The sequence below is a fragment of the Podarcis melisellensis genome (genome assembly GCF_964234715.1).
Source record: "Podarcis melisellensis genome assembly, chromosome: 2".
Classification (NCBI taxonomy): Eukaryota; Metazoa; Chordata; class Lepidosauria; order Squamata; family Lacertidae; genus Podarcis; species Podarcis melisellensis.
Genome location: NC_138529.1, coordinates 54,130,304 through 54,149,469, shown reverse-complemented (window position 1 = coordinate 54,149,469; position 19,166 = coordinate 54,130,304). Strand labels below are relative to the sequence as shown.

The following is a 19,166-nucleotide window of genomic DNA, read 5'->3' as shown; positions in this document are numbered from 1 at the left end:
GTTTTGACCCTGGGGGGGGGGTGCAGCCAGTGCAGCATTCACTCAGTTTCAAATGTATGCAGCCATATTATCCAACCTTTTGAATACTTAGTGTTTTGAACCTGGAGGCAATGTCAAAAGGTGTGTGTGTGTGTGTGTGTGTGTGTGTGTGTGTGTGTGTACCTTAAAAGTGGAATATGGCCTTTAAAAAAAGTAAAAGGAAAAGTGTGTTGGCTTAAGAGGGAGGGATCCTTTGCTACCACAGCAGCCAAGTCCATCTAAAAGGAACAGTGTAATGTTGTCCAGGCTTTTGGGCTGGTCTAATCCGGAAACCTTTCAATGCTCAGTATGAAACTTGTCAACTTTGTTGCTAGGCCTCGAGGAAAGAGTCGGAGAAACATGCTGACTGACTGCTACACCGGAGGGGGGCCTGGACAATACAACGAGCTTCATTCTGCTACATTTGTGTAGGCTTTCCTTTCACAGCCTTTTAGAGCACATTGATCCACTTACATCAGATTGGCCTTGACAGGTTTAAAATGGGGGGTGGGGGGTAGCCCATGTAGAAATTTCAGTGGTTCAGAGCTATGTACAGTAAAAATTAAAGGCCTGGTTTCATTTTTTTAAAAAACAACAACAACAACAACAACAACACAACAACATTGTATAAGAAATATAGAAATGTTCCGGGTGGGTATGTACATATATAAATTGGCAAAGTGCTGATCCACCAGTTTGCTTACTTGCTATGGACAGCCAAGCCAGCTAGAATCTGTAGTTGCCTGATCAGGGCTGTCCCACATTAACAGGAGCATAAGATACAATAAAGCATATAATTAACCGAGAGTGTTGTGTATGAGGCTGGATGCCCAGCTTGCTTATACTCTGTGAGTCTGGTTTACCATCCCTTGAAAAGCTACGGCGGTTTATACATTCAACAGTATTTTGGCTAAGTTTCTCTTTCTTTTCCCCCACTCCCCCATTGCATGGTTCCCTCAAGTTTGTGCAAGAATATATATGTACAACATACTGTGCGCAACCCAACAGGAACTTATGAAACGCTCTCCATTGAAATGGATGGGAGTGGCACCAAAGCCATTCTTGATGCCTCTCCCATTCACTTCTATGGGCAGATGCTCCCAGTGGATGTGCCCAGTGTGTTCTTGGCAAGGCTAAACTATACAAATCAGTATCTTGACAACGTATGTGTAGCATCCCTTTTTCTGTGAAACACTATATACATAGCCAGCATATTATAAATATAAAAAGGAAGATTAAAAATATTTCCCAATCAATAAATATATACAGTTCTCAAAAAATGAAGTCAACCCCCAATGAGTAAAAGCAAAATGGGGGGGGGGACGATGGTTTGCTACTGTCAGTATAGTATGTGTTTCATTTCAAATGAGAAATCTGATTTGCTTGGAGAATGACAGTGTGGTTTTGCCTACTGCTTGCCTAATTAAAACAAGGCAGTTTTCACACAATCACTCCAGTACAGGAATTCCAAGTTGAAAAATAAAACCAGCAGAGACATAAGTTCAGCTTTTTGCATGCAACAAATACCCACTCAGTTTGATTTATTATATTGGTGAACTGTTTTCTGTTTAGCACCTTGTGGCTGTCGATAGAATAGGATCAATCCACTTTAAGGGAATGGAACACTGGTCTTGAATAGAGGTGCTTCTGTTCTCTTCCCAACAGGAATTTAACAGTCCCTCGTGCAATAACCCTAACCTTGAGTGTATAGATGAGGCGGAAAACTGTTGGCTACTGAAAATCATGGGAAGTTTGTAACAAATATTCACCTCTAAGCTTCCACGTGCTCCTCTAAAAGTACTTAATGCTAAAATAGACTTATTCTTTTCCTTTTTAAAAGAAATTCCTCTGTATTTACTAAGATAATGTTATTTTACAGGAGACAAAAGTTGAGCAGCAGCAATAAAAGTGAGAATTTAAATACTGAGCAAATGTCATTTGGCCAAAACCAAATCCACCTTTCATGTGAGCTTGGGGTTGCACTGATACACTGTGTGTGTGTGTGTGTGTGTGTGTGTGTGTGTGTGTGTGAACCCATCCCACATATATGCAAATGAATTGTGCTCAGTTTGCATTGGCCCTGTGAGTGCAAGGTGGAAGAAGGGTAATGTAGGGATAAAGTGATTGCTTAGCTTAGCTTTCACCAACCTGGTTCCCTCCACATGTTGTTGGAACACAACACCCATCAATCCCAGTCAACATCTGGAGGGCACCAGGTTGCCAAAGGCTGGTTTAGGCTCATATGCTGTAAGTACTTATGTGTAGCTCAATTAAGCTGAACATAGTTTATTTCAAGGAGAAGAGGGCTGCCACAATTTGACATTGAAGGGTTTATGATATTGGTGCCTTCAAAGCTTTTCTCTTTTTTTCTTTTCTTTTTTTGCCTTAGCAAGATCTCATGGTGCGATACCCTGAATGTGCCGTTTGATTGGGCAAAGTAATTTATTGGTGTTAAATGTGTGCTCAGAACCAAATGTATCTGAAACACGTGGCTGAAAAGGGGCCTCATCTCTCAAGCACTCCTGTTACTGGAAGCTTTGCTCAGAGAACAGCATTTTAGCTGCCAGGGCTGCCAGCGCACTTTAAGAATCAAAACCTCAAAGAGTAGCCTTACTGAAGGCAGTGGATTATCTCCACATCAGTGATTGCAGGTCAGAGATCTTCCTGTTGCTGACAAAATCATTCAGGTGGGGGGGCCACACACACCAATAGCATCCAACTGATGTTAAATGAGGGACAGATCATGTCCCTAGGCAAGATGCATTCTTTGTATACACTCAATGAAGCCAACTAAAAAGAGAGAGAGCAACAAAGAAAAAAATGGCCTTAAGAGGAGGAAACTGGTGGGGTTGCCCACTTTTTCATCTGTGCCTCAACTGTAGCTTGATATGCATCAATCAGCTAATGACAACATCCTCTCAATGCTCTAAAAAAGTAGCATTTGCCTATTTCTGCCTATTAAGTTCTATCATTTTGGCCCATGGAGGCTGACTGAAAAGGTCTTAGGGAATGGATAGAAGGATCTTTTTCAATAACTGCCTTAAAGGGGGGGGGGAATATTGAGGGGTTGGGCAGGGTCCCTATTAAAGTGTTGAGAACATTAACTCTCGATTGCCAATGGTCTGCAGGTAATAAATAAAAGGTTGGAGTAGTGTGGGGGAGGGGGCTGAAATGGATATCACCTTCTAGGAATAAGAACCCTGTTTCAGCTGTTGATGTACCTGCCAATCCCATCTGTTAATTATTCTTGTGGTATGTAGACTTAGCAAGCAGCTAAGACTAAGAAATGAACAGAAGCAGTCTTCAGATTGCCCTATCTAGTAGATTTCTGCCTTTGCAAAAAAAAATATTCAGAAAGATCCTTCAGATCCCTACTGCATAATAAGTACAGATCACCACTTCCACAACCCCCTGAATAATCCCAAAGTAATCCCAAAGCTTCAGTTCCTGGAAAGAGACATTTCCCTTCGTTTGTTGAAAGCAAAAGGCTGACACGTTACACTCGCAACGCAGGTTATGAAACTCCCTTTCCTGTTGTTTTTCGGCACTTCTCACCCCCACCCGCCCCTCCTCCTCACTCCAGAGATCAAAATGGCTTCCCTGGCCTGCTGCCAACTTTCCCTTCAGGTGATGCTTTGCAAATCACACTGTTTGTGTTTTTGCACCGGCATCCAGGCCGACTCACTTGGTCGTAGCATCGCTGCGACAGCTTCACGCAGCCGGTGGCCGGCAGGTAGCACAGCAAGCAAGGCAGGACCAGAGAGAGGGCGCTCATGAAAGACCAGCGAGCGCAGCAGTTCGAATGCGAGCAGGAGCAGGGGTGGTCTGCGCAAGAGCCTTCGTCGTCCTCGTTGGTACAGTGGTAGAAGACGCCCTTCACCAGACACATGCAGGTGGAGTAGTTGACCAGGTTCTGAGCCGAGCACAGGCACTCCTGGTTGCACACCCAGCAGGAGGGCAAAGTCCTGGGCAGGGCGCACTCCTTGCATTTGCATTTCCCACAGGCTTCGCACAGCAAAAAGTGCTTGTCCATCTCCTGAGAAGCAGGTCCCTTCAGGTCCAAGGGCTTGCAATTAATCGCCTTGGGCTGTATCCGGACAGCCCTCGGGGAGGACTGGTCTGCTACCGGGGCTGGAACCATGTGATCCAAGAGCCTCTGATCCGAAGATGTGCTGCTGCTACTGCTGATGGAACTGGGCCGCCCACTGAAAGAGATCCACGGGTGGGTGATGTCCTGCTCACATCGCGGGGGGTGGGCGGGCTCGTGGTGGCCCCGGGGATGTTTCTGAGCAGCCAGCTGGGCCAGGGTGGGGTTGTCTATGTAGTCGTTCTCCAGGTGCGTGGTCTTCATTTGGTCAATCGGCAGGATGGTCAGAGGATGCTGTAGCCTGCCATAGGGGATGCGGCTGTCCAGGAGAGGCTGGACCACCACGGTGGAATTGGGAACCCCAGTAATGCTGTGAGGCGTCCGAGGCTCCATTGCTCAGGCTGTCCTTCAGCACCGAGAAACGCAGCTTTTAAGTGTCCTGAAAGAGATTGAGGGAAAGGGAGAAAGGAAGGAAGGGGGGGAAGAGTTCAGACATTAGCTGTTGCTGTCACAGTTCCAACGAAGCCTAATTGCTTCAGCTGTTCCCATGCCAGCACTGGTCAAAGAGCCAGTTGCAGTGTAACTCTTTGTAGTGCCATCCCTGTGGAAGCGATCGTAACATAGACCATGGTACGTGTATTGTGGTGGCACTCCAAGCGATGCTTGCCACCACAAAGGGCAAGGCCAGGCCTTCCGCTAGAGGGCCCTGCTGCGACTGCCACCACCTGCCCAGCAAGGCTCTCTTCCTCCATCACTTCCTCCCGTTTTTCAAGAAGGGCCATGGAGGTCCTTCCTCAGAGCGAGGCATTCTGGGAGGGATGGCTGCGAGAGCTCAAGTGACACTCCTGGGGTTTGCTGCCGTGGCAAAAAATGGAATGTTACTGAACTTTTATGCCTATTGTTGCAAGCATTTCATGTAAACCATTTTGTGAGGGCCACCTGAAAAACAGTACAGAAATATCTTAAATAAGTGAATACACCTGCTTTTAGATATGTACTACTTATCTTTGTGAAGTCTCTCCCCCCCCTCGTTCAAATCACTCATGCACACAAACACACCAAGGCAACCAATCCAGCAAAAAGCCTAGTGACCGTCCATAAAGAGGCCACATGTTCATTCTGAACACTGTTCAGTCTTGCCCATTGCTGGAACTGGGTTTATAAACACTAGCTTTAAACAACACAGCATTATCTACCCACTTTCCCCCACTTCAGGGATTGAACTGCCTAACTAGTCATGGAGAAAGAGGAACACTCAGACCTGTTGGGGGGTCTTTGCACATGCCTAGAATTAGATGGTGTCACACTCTTTCCGTTCTTTACCTGGAGAGCCAATAGTTTCAGACCAACAAATTAAAAGCAGATATTTAAAATATGCACCCATACAAAATGGGGGGATGACGACCTTTAATTTGTGAACTATGAAATAAAATAATTCCCCTAAAAGCCTGGTCAGGCTTTGCCATCTTATCATGAAATACACTCATCCTGAACATTAGGGTTAGAAAGGTTGGTTATTAATCCACTCAGGAAAGAAAACTAAGAACACACACACCACTCTAATGCTTACAGCAGCAGTTTTCAACATTTCTTCTGATATGTGGAAATCACATATGAACTCTTACCCCAAATATTCACTTAAGTATAACAAATGATCAGAAGCAATAAGCAATTTTGCAACTCGTTTTTACTTCGGCTCTGGCCCATTTGCCCTTAAGAGTCAGAACGGTGCACAGATTTGGAGCAATTATATAACGGGTACTTACATTCCTCAAGCATCCATTACTTTCAGATCGGTAAATTCTTGACTAGGACACAGCTGCATCTTCACGCAATATTGTCCCTCCTTTCCTCCAACACATATTGGAAACTTCCACTTCCATTATAGATTATCCACAATTTACTGCTATGTCCAAACCCTAAACTGAGATTAGCTTTAACTATGCTTTGTTGAAGCAAGTTAGCTTCATAAACAATGGTTTGAAGTTGGCTTGTTTCAACAAGGCATAGCTGAGATTGCATGAAGCCCGAAAGCTAAAGTATGGTAAATCTAAAATAAGAGCAAAAGCTTCTGGTCTCCTACTTGTGACTGTGCTGAAGGAGAAGCAGGGAGTGGTGCATAAGGGAGTGCAGGTTTTGTAAGCTGTGATTTAGCATTAAGTTTTTGAACTGCCAACACTTTCTGCATTTTCACCTTTCTCTTCCCAGTAATAACATAACCAGAATACAAATGTCTTAAAAGCAGATTTCTTAGTTTCAATTTCTAAAATCATTATTACTAGTCCCCGACGTAGGGCTAGAAAAGTAACAGAAGGCAAAAACTAACTTCAGAGAGGATGGATGAAAACAAAGTTTAGTGACCTAGCTGAAAATTGGAGTAGAGGGCATAAAATCCTTTCAAATATTCAGACTATTTTTCATCCAAACACCAAGCAGCATAGTATTTGGTTTAAATGCTGTTTACTAGCTGACCCATCTATTGCTAGTCTCTAATTTCATTGGAAGAGTGCAATTTATACTGGAGCCCATCCAGAGATTCAACTGGAGTGCAGGACATGAAACCACAGGAAGCAACTAAACTTAAATCAAAGAGCGGAAATGGCTTGGTTCAAATTTAGAGAGTACACATTGTTTTCTGGTGGAGCTGCCACTTCCTCACTGTGACCTTTATATCATTTATTAATTATATTTTTAAAAGAACAATTTAAAGAAGCAGCCGACCAAAACCATTCCTAGCTAAGGGTGAGAGGAGAGACTGTTGAAATCCGTAGAAGGACTGAGAGAGAGACAATTAGAGGAGGAAAACTAGAGCTTCAGAAACCCAGAGAAAAATGTGAGGACTGGCACAGTGCGCCTCATCATAAGTAACGCACAAAGAAAAAAATAACTCAAAAGACCAAATATAGACACAGACACACAGCACATTTAGAGTAACAGTGAAATCCTATATGCAATCTACTCAGAAATAAATCCCATGGGGTTCAATGGGCCTCACATGCATCTAGGATTGCAGCCCTATGCTTTTAAAATCTCATTTATTTTAGATAGGAAAGCATGTGCTTAAACACTCTTCCCCATGAAATCAGTGGGACTTGCAGTGCTTTACTTTGGCTAGATTTTGGCTCACAATCCATAGAGTTAAACCAGGGGTTAGCAACCTTTTTAGCCGTGGGCCAGTCCACTGTCCCTCAGACCTTGTGGGGGGAGGCAGACTATATTTTTTTTGGGGGGGGGGTGAACGAATTCCTATGCCCCACAAATAACCCAGAGATGCATTTTAAATAAAAGGACACATTCTACTTATGTAAAAACACGCTGATTCCCGGACTGTCCACAGGCCGGATTGAGAAGGCGATTGGGCCGCATCAGGCCCCCGGGCCTTAGGTTGCCTATCCCTGTTAAACAATAAATTTTAAAAAACAGAGCTCATCTTTTTTTGGCTTGTGGAGTCAGCCTTCCTCCTTTGCCCCCTTCTCCATTTCAAAATGCATTGGAGCAGATGTGCTTTTCAGCAATTATAATGCTGATTGCAATTGTCTACCTCGCCCCTTCTCCCAAAATCCTCAGCCAGGCTTTCCAGCTATTTTGTTTTTAAATTATAGTAGGATTAATTTATTTAAACATTTATTTGGCCCTTTTTATTTTATAAAAGAAGAAAGTACATTTTAAAGAGCTACCCAAAACAAGGCCCCACGGTTGGTGGGTTTGTGATGCTGCAAGCACTGGCCAATCAGTGCTGAGCATAATAGGTTTCTACCACAAACAGGCAGAACCAGTTTCTCCTGAGTTTGGTCCTGGATAGGGAATTTTATGCCTCTCTACAGAATGGTGGCCATGCTGTTGCAGTAGCAGCAATAAGCACAGATGACATTCTTAGCTAATCATCAACAAGTACAACTGCTACAAATTTAGGGGCCCTCCAGACTGGTGATTGTGATTCCTCCGCACATTCTTGCTCTCTGGAGGGTTTACAGTGCAACAAATGTGGAGCAAAAATAAGCCAGAACCTTTGCTGTATAAAGAGTTACGGGATTTCAGCAAGATGCTGCAAGGTACGCACGGACTGGAACCACACCGTGGGACCACCCTGACACTTTTGAAGGTGCATCAGGAGCACAAATCCTCATGAATGTGCAATTAAAAGGACATCTGGAGGAGTCCTTTGCGACATACCGGTGTGAATATGAGAAAAAACCCTAAGAATAAAATTACCGTATTTTTCGCTCTATAAGACGCACCAGACCACAAGATGCACCTAGTTTTTGGAGGAGAAAAACAAGAAAAAAAATATTCTCAATCCCAGAAGCCAGAACAGCAAGAGGGATCGCTGCGCAGTGAAAGCAGCAATCCCTTTTGCTGCTCTGGCTTCTGGGATCGCTGCGCAGCCTGCATTCGCTCCATAAGACGCACACACATTTCTCCTTACTTTTTAGGAGGGAAAAAATGAGTCTTATAGAGCAAAAAATATGGTAATTTTCATGAGCTTCTGTGAGGAACAATAATCCTGCACGACAGCAGCGTGACTTGGTGGAGTCTTCTAGACTGCAGGGTTCCTCAACTCTGAGATGGGGCCAGAGCAGAGGTTTAAAATGAAACTGAGCTGAGGAACCTCCATCCATGGCCAGGACATATTGTACTTTAATTTTCTGGGTTAGTTCTCACTATACTGGAGGCTTGGTAACAACACGTGCTGTGCAAGTCCAAGAACAAGAGAGACGTTATCTCTAGACTTCTGGCGGCATTGACCTTCATGCCAATGTCAGATTTTAACAATATTTTGAGGAAAAGTCAAGCACCCATTATTATTATTATTATTATTATTATTATTATTATTATCCTTTAAAAAAAAACAACCACCACCCCATTTGTTGTCAATTAATCTTTTAAAGTTAGGAATTTTTGAAACCTGTAAAAAATATGCTAGATCTAAAAACATACACACACAACCAAAACCTATCAATAAGCATGGATTCAGGGAAATTTGCATTTTCTTTTTGCTCAAAGGCCCAATGTCAGCAGTATTTGCTGAAGGTTAGAATGTATTAGCCATAATAGAACTCAGGGAACTATGCTATGCAGCTTAGAAACATGATTTTTTTTTCATTGAGGAGCTAGTTTTCAGCCTTGATTGTTGATGGTACAAATGCTGACAGAAATATATAAAAGGAGTGAGGTTAAGCAAGCCCACCAGTTCCCTTTATTTCGGTGTTGATGGAATCACCAGCCCAGATTTTAAAGGTTGAGCGTATAACCTCAACTGGGACAGAAAACATATATTTTATTTTATAGCTTTTGAAACAAAATGTATAGGTGAACTACAAATAGAGCTCTGGCTGACAAGATATTGAATTAGTTAGATCTATTCACCACCACCTCAGCACACTGGGTTTTCAGAACAGTCATCTGTAACTAAATTTCAAATATGCAGCAACTATGTGTCATTCTTCATTCTAGAATATATCACTTTAGAAGGCAAGAGGGAGAATATGCATTTGAATGTTTCCCGCTAAAACCTTTTTCTGCTTCACTTGGAAAGCTCAGAGTGCATTTCTCCTTGCCTTCTTCCTGACTTGCTAGCTTTCTGCGTGCAGAGATCTTGTCCTGCTTTTTTTAAAGCACTGAATGTTCAGACATACAATTCTCCACCAGCACTCTGGAGAACTGAACTTCATGCTATTCTTGCACATTTGAAATGGCCCTGAACTAAGAAGCATTGCAGACCTTATGCACAACGAAAAAAATTGCAAATTACTCCCTACGCAACAAATATACATCCATTTTCTTAAAATTAAGTCTTTCCATTTGCTCGGCAACTTTCTGCGTAGATCCTTGAAATTTGTCCACAAGGTGTGTCATTTCAACTCAAATTTTAAATGTAATGCATTGTTTTATGAGGCTGCATCTGAATTCCACTCAATTCTCCAAACTGACCTGAGTGGTTTTGGGGTGTCAGTCATGCGTTCTTTTCCCATTCAAGAACATTCTGCACCAGCTTAGCTTCAAGAGATGCAACTACATCAGATACTTTCAGGACATTGAGTGCAATGATCTAGTGTTAAGATGGGCACTAACAGTTCATGCCTGACGTGGGGAAACATCAAAGACAGAAAGGGATGCATAAGATAGAAGGTGCAAATTACAGGTCCTCCTTTAAAGATAATAAAAAAGATAAATAAAATGTTCATGTAGGTGGAATAAGCTTTTCCAATATAAAGTACAAACTAGACATTTTCACCACCTGCATGTTTCAGCTCAGCTGGAAGCCCCCAGCTTTATTCAGGAATTCTAAATCCTGGCATACTGTAAACTGCATTATTGCTAGCTAAACATTTGTTTGCTGATCTGGTAAGTCAGAGGAAGCAGATTTAACATCGCTTGCAGGTTCTGAGTGTTTTAGGTCACCTTGCAAGGTCTGGCAGAGATCTTGGGCTCTGTGTGTGATGCGGGAGACAAAACTGCGTCCCTGCTAGGCACATAGGTCTCCGACACTGAAAGGTATAGAGCACAAGTTGAGAACTAGTGAAATGTTTTAAAAGAGTTCTTCAACAGGGCCATACAGTACAGTGGTATATTAAAGGCTTTATAAAGATCTATTTGTATACACATCCCTTTAGACCACTGTTAAACCTAACTATGGTTTAAAGGTGAGTGTGCAGTATGAAGGTGCATGGGACTAAAATCACAAGCACTTCACTTCTGATCCGCTCCTGCAGCTGGCATATTTAGGGATGGCATAGCTATTGCAAGGGACCACATGGCCACCTATTTTTAAATCACTAGCCCTTGGATTCCATGTTTCAAACTTGCTTTAGGGGTTGTCAATGGATTGTTTGTCAGTGCAATGGGGCAAGAAAGGACAGAGTACACCAGCCACCATCTAAATCATTAGCACCTTGAGTCACTTCTCCAGACTTTGCCACTGCTATCTATACTTACTTTTTCACCTCAGGATTTCAATCAAGCACATACTCAGCTTCAGCCTGAGCTCAGGTTCAAAGCTTGCCCCCTTTTGAAATGCGACCCAAGATTCTAGAAGAGTTTCAGACCACATCTGTCTGCCCTTAAGTATTCCAATGTAAGTCTCACTGATTTAAAATGAAACTTGATTGAAAATGGAATCCTAGTACACCTAGAAGAAAGAGAAAGGATCCTGTCCCTAAGAAATGAAATGAAGTACAGGTAGCACTATAAACAGGAGTCCAGAAATGATTCTGTTACTTTAACTGTTTTTTGGTTTTGGTTTTAACTGTTTTAATGGCCATGTTTTTTCCTTAAAAAATAAACTTTAAAGAACAGAATTAGACCAGTTACAACAAATAAAGAACAAAAACAAAATGCCTTGTGAGAATATATCCACTATGACTGGCATGCTTTTTAATTGCTTGTTTTGTTGTATAACTTAATTAAGGATGTTTTAGTGACCCGGTATAATTGTTGTTGTGTATTTTAATTATATATTGATTTCATAGTTGTAAACTGCTTAGTTATAAAGTCGTACCTTGGTTTTCAAATGGCTTAGTTCATGAACAACTTGGAACTCGAATGTCGCAAACCTGGAAGTAGGTGTTCCGGTTTGCAAACTTTGCCTTGGAAGCTGAACGTCCGGCATGACTTCTGTGACTTCTGATTGGCTGCAGGACACTCCTGCAGCCAGTCGGAAGCCATGCCTTTGTTTCTGAAGGTTTTGGAAGTTGAACGGACTTCTGGAATGCATTCTGTTCGAAAACCAAGGTACGACTGTATAAGTGGAAAATACATTTAATAATACATGTAGTTGTTATTTTTTGAACAGAGCTGCCTGTTTGGATTTCCTCCCGCAAAACCTGTAGCACTTGGAGGAGTTGGAAGATCACTTCAAGTAATCTCTTAACTGTTTAAAATCCTTGCTTTCCCATTTTACCCACATTTTCTTGCTGAAAAACGTGATTTGATGGCCTGAAGATTTACTGTGTCATAGGAAGGAAACAAAGCAGGATCTTTTACTATATTAGGTTTGTCAGTTGCAAATGACCTAAATCCTCTCCAAATTGCACCAAAGCCAATAATATATTCTCTGAAGAAATAGGGATGGGGGAAGATTAGTTGTTTGTATTTTTCCTGTGTTCTATACATCCAATAAAATCCTTGGTTCAGGGGGAGCCAACAATATATTCTGATTAAAACACGTAACTCTTCATTAGCCTATAAGGTGCGGCAGGGTGGGGTGGGGTGAGAGGATAGAATCCATAGTCCTTTTCATTATTAACCCTATACTTCCTTTAGAAAGACTTACATGAGGTATCTCCCCCACCCCCATACAGTCAGGGGTCTAGTTCACACCTCCTTAGCTTCAAGAATGCTACAGTATTTGGTGCTCCCAGGCCTATGAATACAGGCTGCAATAAGAACAGAAGGATAGTGGGTTCCACCACTACTGACATGTCAGGCTCCTCCCTCAATTGTCACTTAGCAGCAGCCATCTGGTCAGGCTACAGGGATGCAAGCGTTGCACCAGCTCACCTGATAAACCAGCAAATTTCAGCACCTCCTCTCCTTGAGCTCTTTCTGTTCCAGCAGGTCATTCCAAAAACTTCACAAAGAAGGACTAGTCCCTAAGTCTGTTTTTTTCCTCCCTCCGAACCCCTTTTCCTTTTGTGACATGCCATTTAAATTGTAAGTCTGTCTTCTTCTTGATATTCCATAAGCTGCTATGGGTGAGGTTGGGGGGGGGGATGCTTTAAATTTTAAAAAGTTTAAAACTACAAATGGAACATTAGCCAAGCGTCAACGTAGCACTAGGACACGGGAGACCTGGGTTCAGATAAGCACTCAGCCATGAATCTCAGTGAGTGACCTTGGGCTAGTTGTTACTTCTCAGCTGAATCTACTCCACAAGGCTGTTGTGAGGATAAAATGGGAGAGACTGTGTTGATGCCTTGAGTTCCCTGAAAGAGAGCTAGGAATAAATAAAGAAGCCTCTGCAGACAGACAGCCCACAAAAGGGGGGAAAGGGGAGGGGGGCTGACAATAGTAAACTTACAAAGATGGTGGAACCCACCAGGCACACTGCCCTGGAGTCTTGATTCATTTCCGTGGGTCTTCTGCATATGTGTACTATTGAGACACACTGAGTGTGCAACAGTGGTAGCTAGTAGGCTATGCACTGCTTTGAGATGCCTACTGAAATACTGTAAAAAGGACTGTCGTCCCAAGGCTACGGATGGCTCTGTATGTATGGAAATCTGCCTCTATGCTTGGAGGCAGCAATGCTTCTGAAAACCAGTTGCTGGAGACTATAGGAGTGGCGCCTGCTCTTGTGCTCAGGCCCAGCTAGGTTTCCCATGAGCCACTGTGAGAACAGGATGCTGCTGGACTAGATGGGCCTACAATGGCCTGATCCAGCAGGGTTAATCTTATGTTATACTACACTAGATGATCCTTGGGATCCCTTCCAACTCTAGAGTTGTATAATTCTAAGTCATGGCAGAGAGCACCAAAGCCCAGAGATTACGAGGAAATTCACCCACTCTTATGCCAGGGGAAGTACAAATGAGAACATCTCAGGCAGATCAGGCTGTGATAACATCTCAGAATGGATGGAGCACTCCATGGTCTGAGATGGATTTTTGAATTAAGAACCTTCCTCCAGGAACGCATCAGTCCACCCGCTCCACGCAGTTGCCTTCCGTTCAACAGGTCACCAAAATGGGACTCTGAACACCGTATAAACTGTTATGGGACTGCCCTGGATTTCTTCTTACCACCTTTTTTCTTCCAGGAAGGTCAAAGTACTGAAATAAGGCTGCACTTCCTTGCACCCATACTTGGGGGTAAATAGCGTGCAACAGAATGGGATTCATTTCCAAGCAGATAGGAGAGCTAATTGAATGGCGGGGGACATTAGATTTATAGTCTAAAATGAGTGTACATTCACATAGAAGATTGATTTCTTTGGAAACCAGCCCTTTGACCTCTTCCAGAAGCCCAGGAGACATTATTGCATATTCATAATAAAAGGAGTGGACTGTCTAATTATTATTATTGTTGTTATTATTATTATTATTAGTAGTAGTAGTAGTAGTATTATCTCCATTTATATCCCACCTTTCCTCCAAGAAGCTCAAGATGGCATACATGGCACTCCCCCCCCCACTCTGTTTAACCTTCACAACAACCCTGTGAGGTAGATTATGCAGAGACAGTGAGTGACCCAATGTGAAGGACATTGCTGGGTGCAGATTAGAACCTGGGTCTTTCTAGCCCAGTGCTCTAAGCTCTACACCACACGGGCTCATCATCCTATCTACGCTTTTCCATCTTGGTCACCCCTTACAGCGAACTATAGCAAGAAGCTAGCATATTTCGCGGGATACTAGCCAAGAATTATATTTCGAACACCACATGCAGGCATGATTCAGCTAAGGGCTTCCAAGTCCCGTTGAGTGTGGTTGGACTGTGCCCTCGGAACAGAGTGCACTGTACCTATGAATGTAAAGCAATGTAAATCGTGGGAAGCTTGGAGAACTTGTAAGTTGTCCCCCAAAAAGAACGGAGCAAACATACAATAGCTGTGGAACTTTTAACTACTCTTGCTGAATGTCCCAGAGAAGCCTGGCAGCAATCGAGAGGGAATAAGAAAGTATTCATTCCTCTTGAACAAAAGGACTTCTGGAAAGGAGCAAGGCAACAGGGAAAGAATCTGAAGAGAAGCTCTTTGCTTTTCTGAGTAAATGCAGGGTGCAAATTGTTTGTGCGGTCATGAAAACAGAAGACAGCTTACCTGTCAAGAGGGGTCAAGCAATTGTCATGCTGCAGAGAAAAATCAAACTAGAAAGATGCTGTGGCGAGTTCATTTTTTTAAAAAAACCCGCACACACAACCAAACAGGTGTCACTCCAATAAGCCACAATTCTTGATAGGGTCATGACTGTAGTCTCCCTTCTGTGCCTGAGCAGGTAAACCTTCTGGAAGCAAAGCAGAAGGGCCCAGCTTGAAGGTCAGCTGGGTTTCCAAGCACATCCCATCTCCCTGCATTGCACAGCACTTTGTGTGGTCCTATGAGGAACAGTTGGAGAGCTGGATCTAGTTAGCCTGGGGAAAGAGAAGATTAAGGGGAGACATGATAGCCATTTCTATATCCCTGGAGGGCTGGCATGTGGAAGATGGAGGAGACTCTGCTAACCCAGACGGCAGTACTAGAATGGAAATGGTAATAGGAAGAGATTTTGGTGAAAGCTTAGGAGAAATGTCCTCTTGCCAAGAGCTGATTGCCTCTGGTAGTGGTGGACTCTCCTTTTCTGGAGGTTTTTAAGGAAGGTCAACTGTCAGAGCTGCTGTAGTTGCAGGCTGCACAGAGCAGGGGGTAAGGCTGGATGACCTTCAAGATCCCTCCCAACTCTGATGAGTTATACTGCTGCATGCAGTTATTGTTTTTCCAGTTGCCAGGGGGAATGCACCTTTAAGGAGGAGATGGCCCCTGCTGAATCGGACCAAAAAGTCTACCTGGAACTACACTGTGATGTGTTGTCTGGTGATGCTTATAGCTTTACTAGTTCCAACTGTGAGGACAGGAGCTTGAAAGCTGAAACACGACTATAAAAAGGGGAGAAAACTGAACCACACAGCAGGAAAACCCTAAAGGGCATCAGAAGGATTTCCCAGCTCACCTTCCACTGGAAGGAAGCAGCAGATTCTCAGGAACTGACCAGGCCAGCAGTAGGAAAGGAGCCACTGCTAACAAGACTCAAATTACATGTAAGCACTATAGCAGTGTTTCCCAACCTTGTGCCTCCAGCTGTTTTTGAACTACAACTCCCATCATCCCTGACTAGCAAGACCAGTGGCAAGGGATGATGGGAATTGTAGTCCAAAAACAGCTGGAGGCACAAGGTTGGGGGACACTGCACTATAGGATAAGGGAAGGGAGGTTGGGAGGAAAATAGAGCATCCACCTTCACAAAACGTCCCAGAATGTTAAAAAGACTATAGAGCTACATTAAAGCACTTTCTTGAAACATATCAGCAGGTGTGCATTAAAAGATTTGCTTCCAATCCCACGTATTTTACCAGGTCTAAACAACACCCTACAGTAAAGCAAACTAGTATCAGATTTCTTCATCAACCATTTTTGCACTTTCCAAGCCCTGCTAAATCAAGGGAATCGAGTGGTTCCTTGTGCCCCAGCAGCCTTGGCTTCTTGCAGAGAAACTAAATAAGCAAGACCAGAAGGATGAGGTCCTTGAGAAAAGGCACCTGAGTGCTCAATGCAAGACATCAAATGGTTGCTGGCGATTGTGAAATCCTGAAGTGACTGAACAACTCTTTTGGAGAATCATGGCCAACTGTGCATTATTTCAGCTCAAACAGGGCTAGACCTTTTTTTGGCAGGATATCCAAATCTCTGGGAACTCTTTTTTTTTTGGCCTCTAATATACACACCAAGCAATACCTGATTTCACATTGGCAAACATCTCTGAGGTTTCGTTTTGTTTAAACTTTTAATTATTGAGATGCCAAAGTACAGGAGACTGTGCTAAGTACACAATCCTAAGCACGCTTACCAGGCACATTGAACTCAGTGGTTCTTACTTCTGAGTAAGTGTGTTTGGGATCAAACCTCCAGCAGCCTTTTAAGGTTTCCACAACCTCCACACTCCCAACTGTCAAAAGCGAGAGGCAAATCTAACAAGAATGCAGGCCTGGTAAATGGTGCTCTCAATACCTCTAATGAATTTTATGCTCAATTTGAGCCAGACTTGAGCAAAACTAGATATTGTAATGGGAGAAAAAAAGGCTCCTTGCTGCCATTTTATGAAGCCCGATGCTAACAGGCTTCCGAAGATAACATCATCCTGCATAAACAGAGTTAGTCATTACTCAATAGAAACACTTTTGTTTTTTATGCTTTCAAAGATTAGCCACAGGTTTGGTTTTTTCTTCCAGCGAAGGAGACATTCCTTTTAAAAGGTGCTTTTATTTAACGTGGCAATATCAAACTAGGGCTCCTAGTATGAATGGGACACAGCAGGCTGTAGAAAGCAGCACATTTATCAAATGGAGACATCCTCAGAAGGGTTCCAAGAACTTGAGAACTGCCTCTCCCTCGCCAGACACCCATTTTTACCATTCATATACATATGAGTGTGTGTGTGTGTGTGTGTGTGTGTGTGTGCGCGCGTTTGGAAGACAAGTGGGTTGGTGAAAAGGAAGCCAGTGGTGGAGATCATGGCCATTCGGTCCACAAGCTGACACTACCTTTAAACACATCAAGGAAGCTATGTTAAATATTGAACATGCTGATTAAGGCTGAGGGGGAGAGGAAGGAGAGGCCACTTGGAAATCTCTGCAAACAGCTGGCTTTCCCTTGCGAATTATTTTCTCTGTCGAAATCCTTCGGAGATACTAAAAAGAGGCTCCCTAGCAAAATCACCTCAGAGCGGAAATCAGCTGAGCAAACAGTCCTTTATTCCCCCCCCCCAACTCAGTTTAGCAAGAGGAGATTTTGACATTGACATTTCAGGCCCGATGGGAAGGTTGGGTTGCAGGCGCGTCAGGCTCTCCCTTGCAATGCATTGCATGCTCTCCTCTCAAGAAAAAAAAATGAGGTGGGGAGGGGGAGAAGAGAGGAGAAGAGATTGATTTCCTCCCCTCTCCTCCCTCCCTGTAGCATTCATCCCGGTGATGCCCTTCTGCACGCCCACTGACAAGCTCTACAATCTCCGGGCCGGCTCGCCCTCCTCGCTAGCAACCAGGGCTGCTGCCTTCCAGGTCCTGGGTGGCCAGAATCTGCGAGGGGTTCTAGGCTCCTCTCGGTTTGCCAGGCGCTGTGACGCCACGGCTGCTTCCAGCACAAGCGCCAGCCTCGCCTATAGATCTGTACTACGCCATAGGTGGAGAAGGCCCTGAGCAAGAGAGCCAGGCGCTATTTTATTTCTTCATACTCCCTTTCTCCCCTCCACATGCACACACACAGTCCGGGTTCGCTGCGCACAAGTCCAGGAGAGAGCCCCTTGGCGCACCCAACCTGCGCAGTTTTATTCCAGATCTGACCCCCCGTTTCTCTCCAAGTTCAACATCACAAGATGGACAGAAAGGTGAAGTGAGGCTTTAATATAGCAAAAACAAATCGGTGGGGAGTGGGGTGGGAGGAAGAGAGGCGTAGTCGTCGTTGCAGGGCTGTTGCATGAAATAAAACGCGAGGGAGCAAAGGTCAGGCAGCCAGGAGCCGACACTCCAGCGGCTCGCCTTTCTAAAGTGCCCTATTATGGAGAGAGAGAGAGAGAGAGAGACGAGGCTCCGGAGCCACTGCGCAGCCCGGCGAGGCAGAGGCGCAGGAGGAAGGAGGCGAAGAGCGCCTTCGGCAAGGCGCTCAGGGGCAGCTGCGTTTGTCAAGCCGGGGGCGCGTGGGCTCCGCCAGCCCTGGCCCAGCGAAAGGTTCCCTCGCCACCACTCTGGCACACACGAGCAAGGGACAAACTCAACCGGGAAAGCGGGGGCGGCTAGAAGGTTTTTATTTTTATTTAATAAAAAGAGAATTCTAAGACGGATCACAACGTCCACTCATACCTTATCTAAATGTCCAAATGCAGATGGCAACGGGAAGAGCAGGCGATGGCCAAGCCAAATTGTACAATCATCATCATCAGATCACAGATATCATTCATATACATATATATGAGATACTTGGCTTTATTTTTAAAAAAGAAAAAAGAGAGAGAGATACGTGGGTCGGTTTTGGCTGAGCGACACACGCCTTCCTCGCAGAAGGTCAGGAAAAGTCAACCAGGAAAGGGAGCAAAATGTTTCCTCTACGGGGCATTATTATTTCCCCCCTCGTTCACCCTGTGCATTTAAATCCACAAAGATGAAATTCCTTACTTACTTGAAATAATCCAGCCAAGATCATCTCTCAACAGGCGAGTTAATCCTAAATCCGAGACAGTTCGCGAGCTGTGCGTGCAAGGGGGGCAGTTTGGCACGGAGCACCCCTGGCTTCTCCGGGAGCGACTTACAAGTGCTGCGCTGTCAGCAGCAGCCGTCGCTTCCCCCTCCGCTTCGCCTCGCTATTGCAACAACTGCTGCC

At 44.1% G+C, this 19,166-nt stretch overlaps 1 protein-coding gene across 1 annotated transcript; it reads right to left on the bottom strand.

Moving 5' to 3' along the window:
- Positions 1-614: 614 nt before the first annotated feature.
- SPRY4 (sprouty RTK signaling antagonist 4) lies at positions 615-19,138 on the bottom strand. The gene is made up of 2 exons (XM_081900823.1): positions 18,966-19,138; positions 615-4,544 (listed from the first exon to the last, which is right to left on the bottom strand). Exon 2 carries the CDS (start codon positions 4,496-4,498, stop codon positions 3,605-3,607), a length of 894 nt encoding a protein of 297 aa, XP_081756949.1. The 5' UTR covers positions 4,499-4,544; positions 18,966-19,138; the 3' UTR covers positions 615-3,604.
- Between the last annotated feature and the right edge of the window lie 28 nt (positions 19,139-19,166).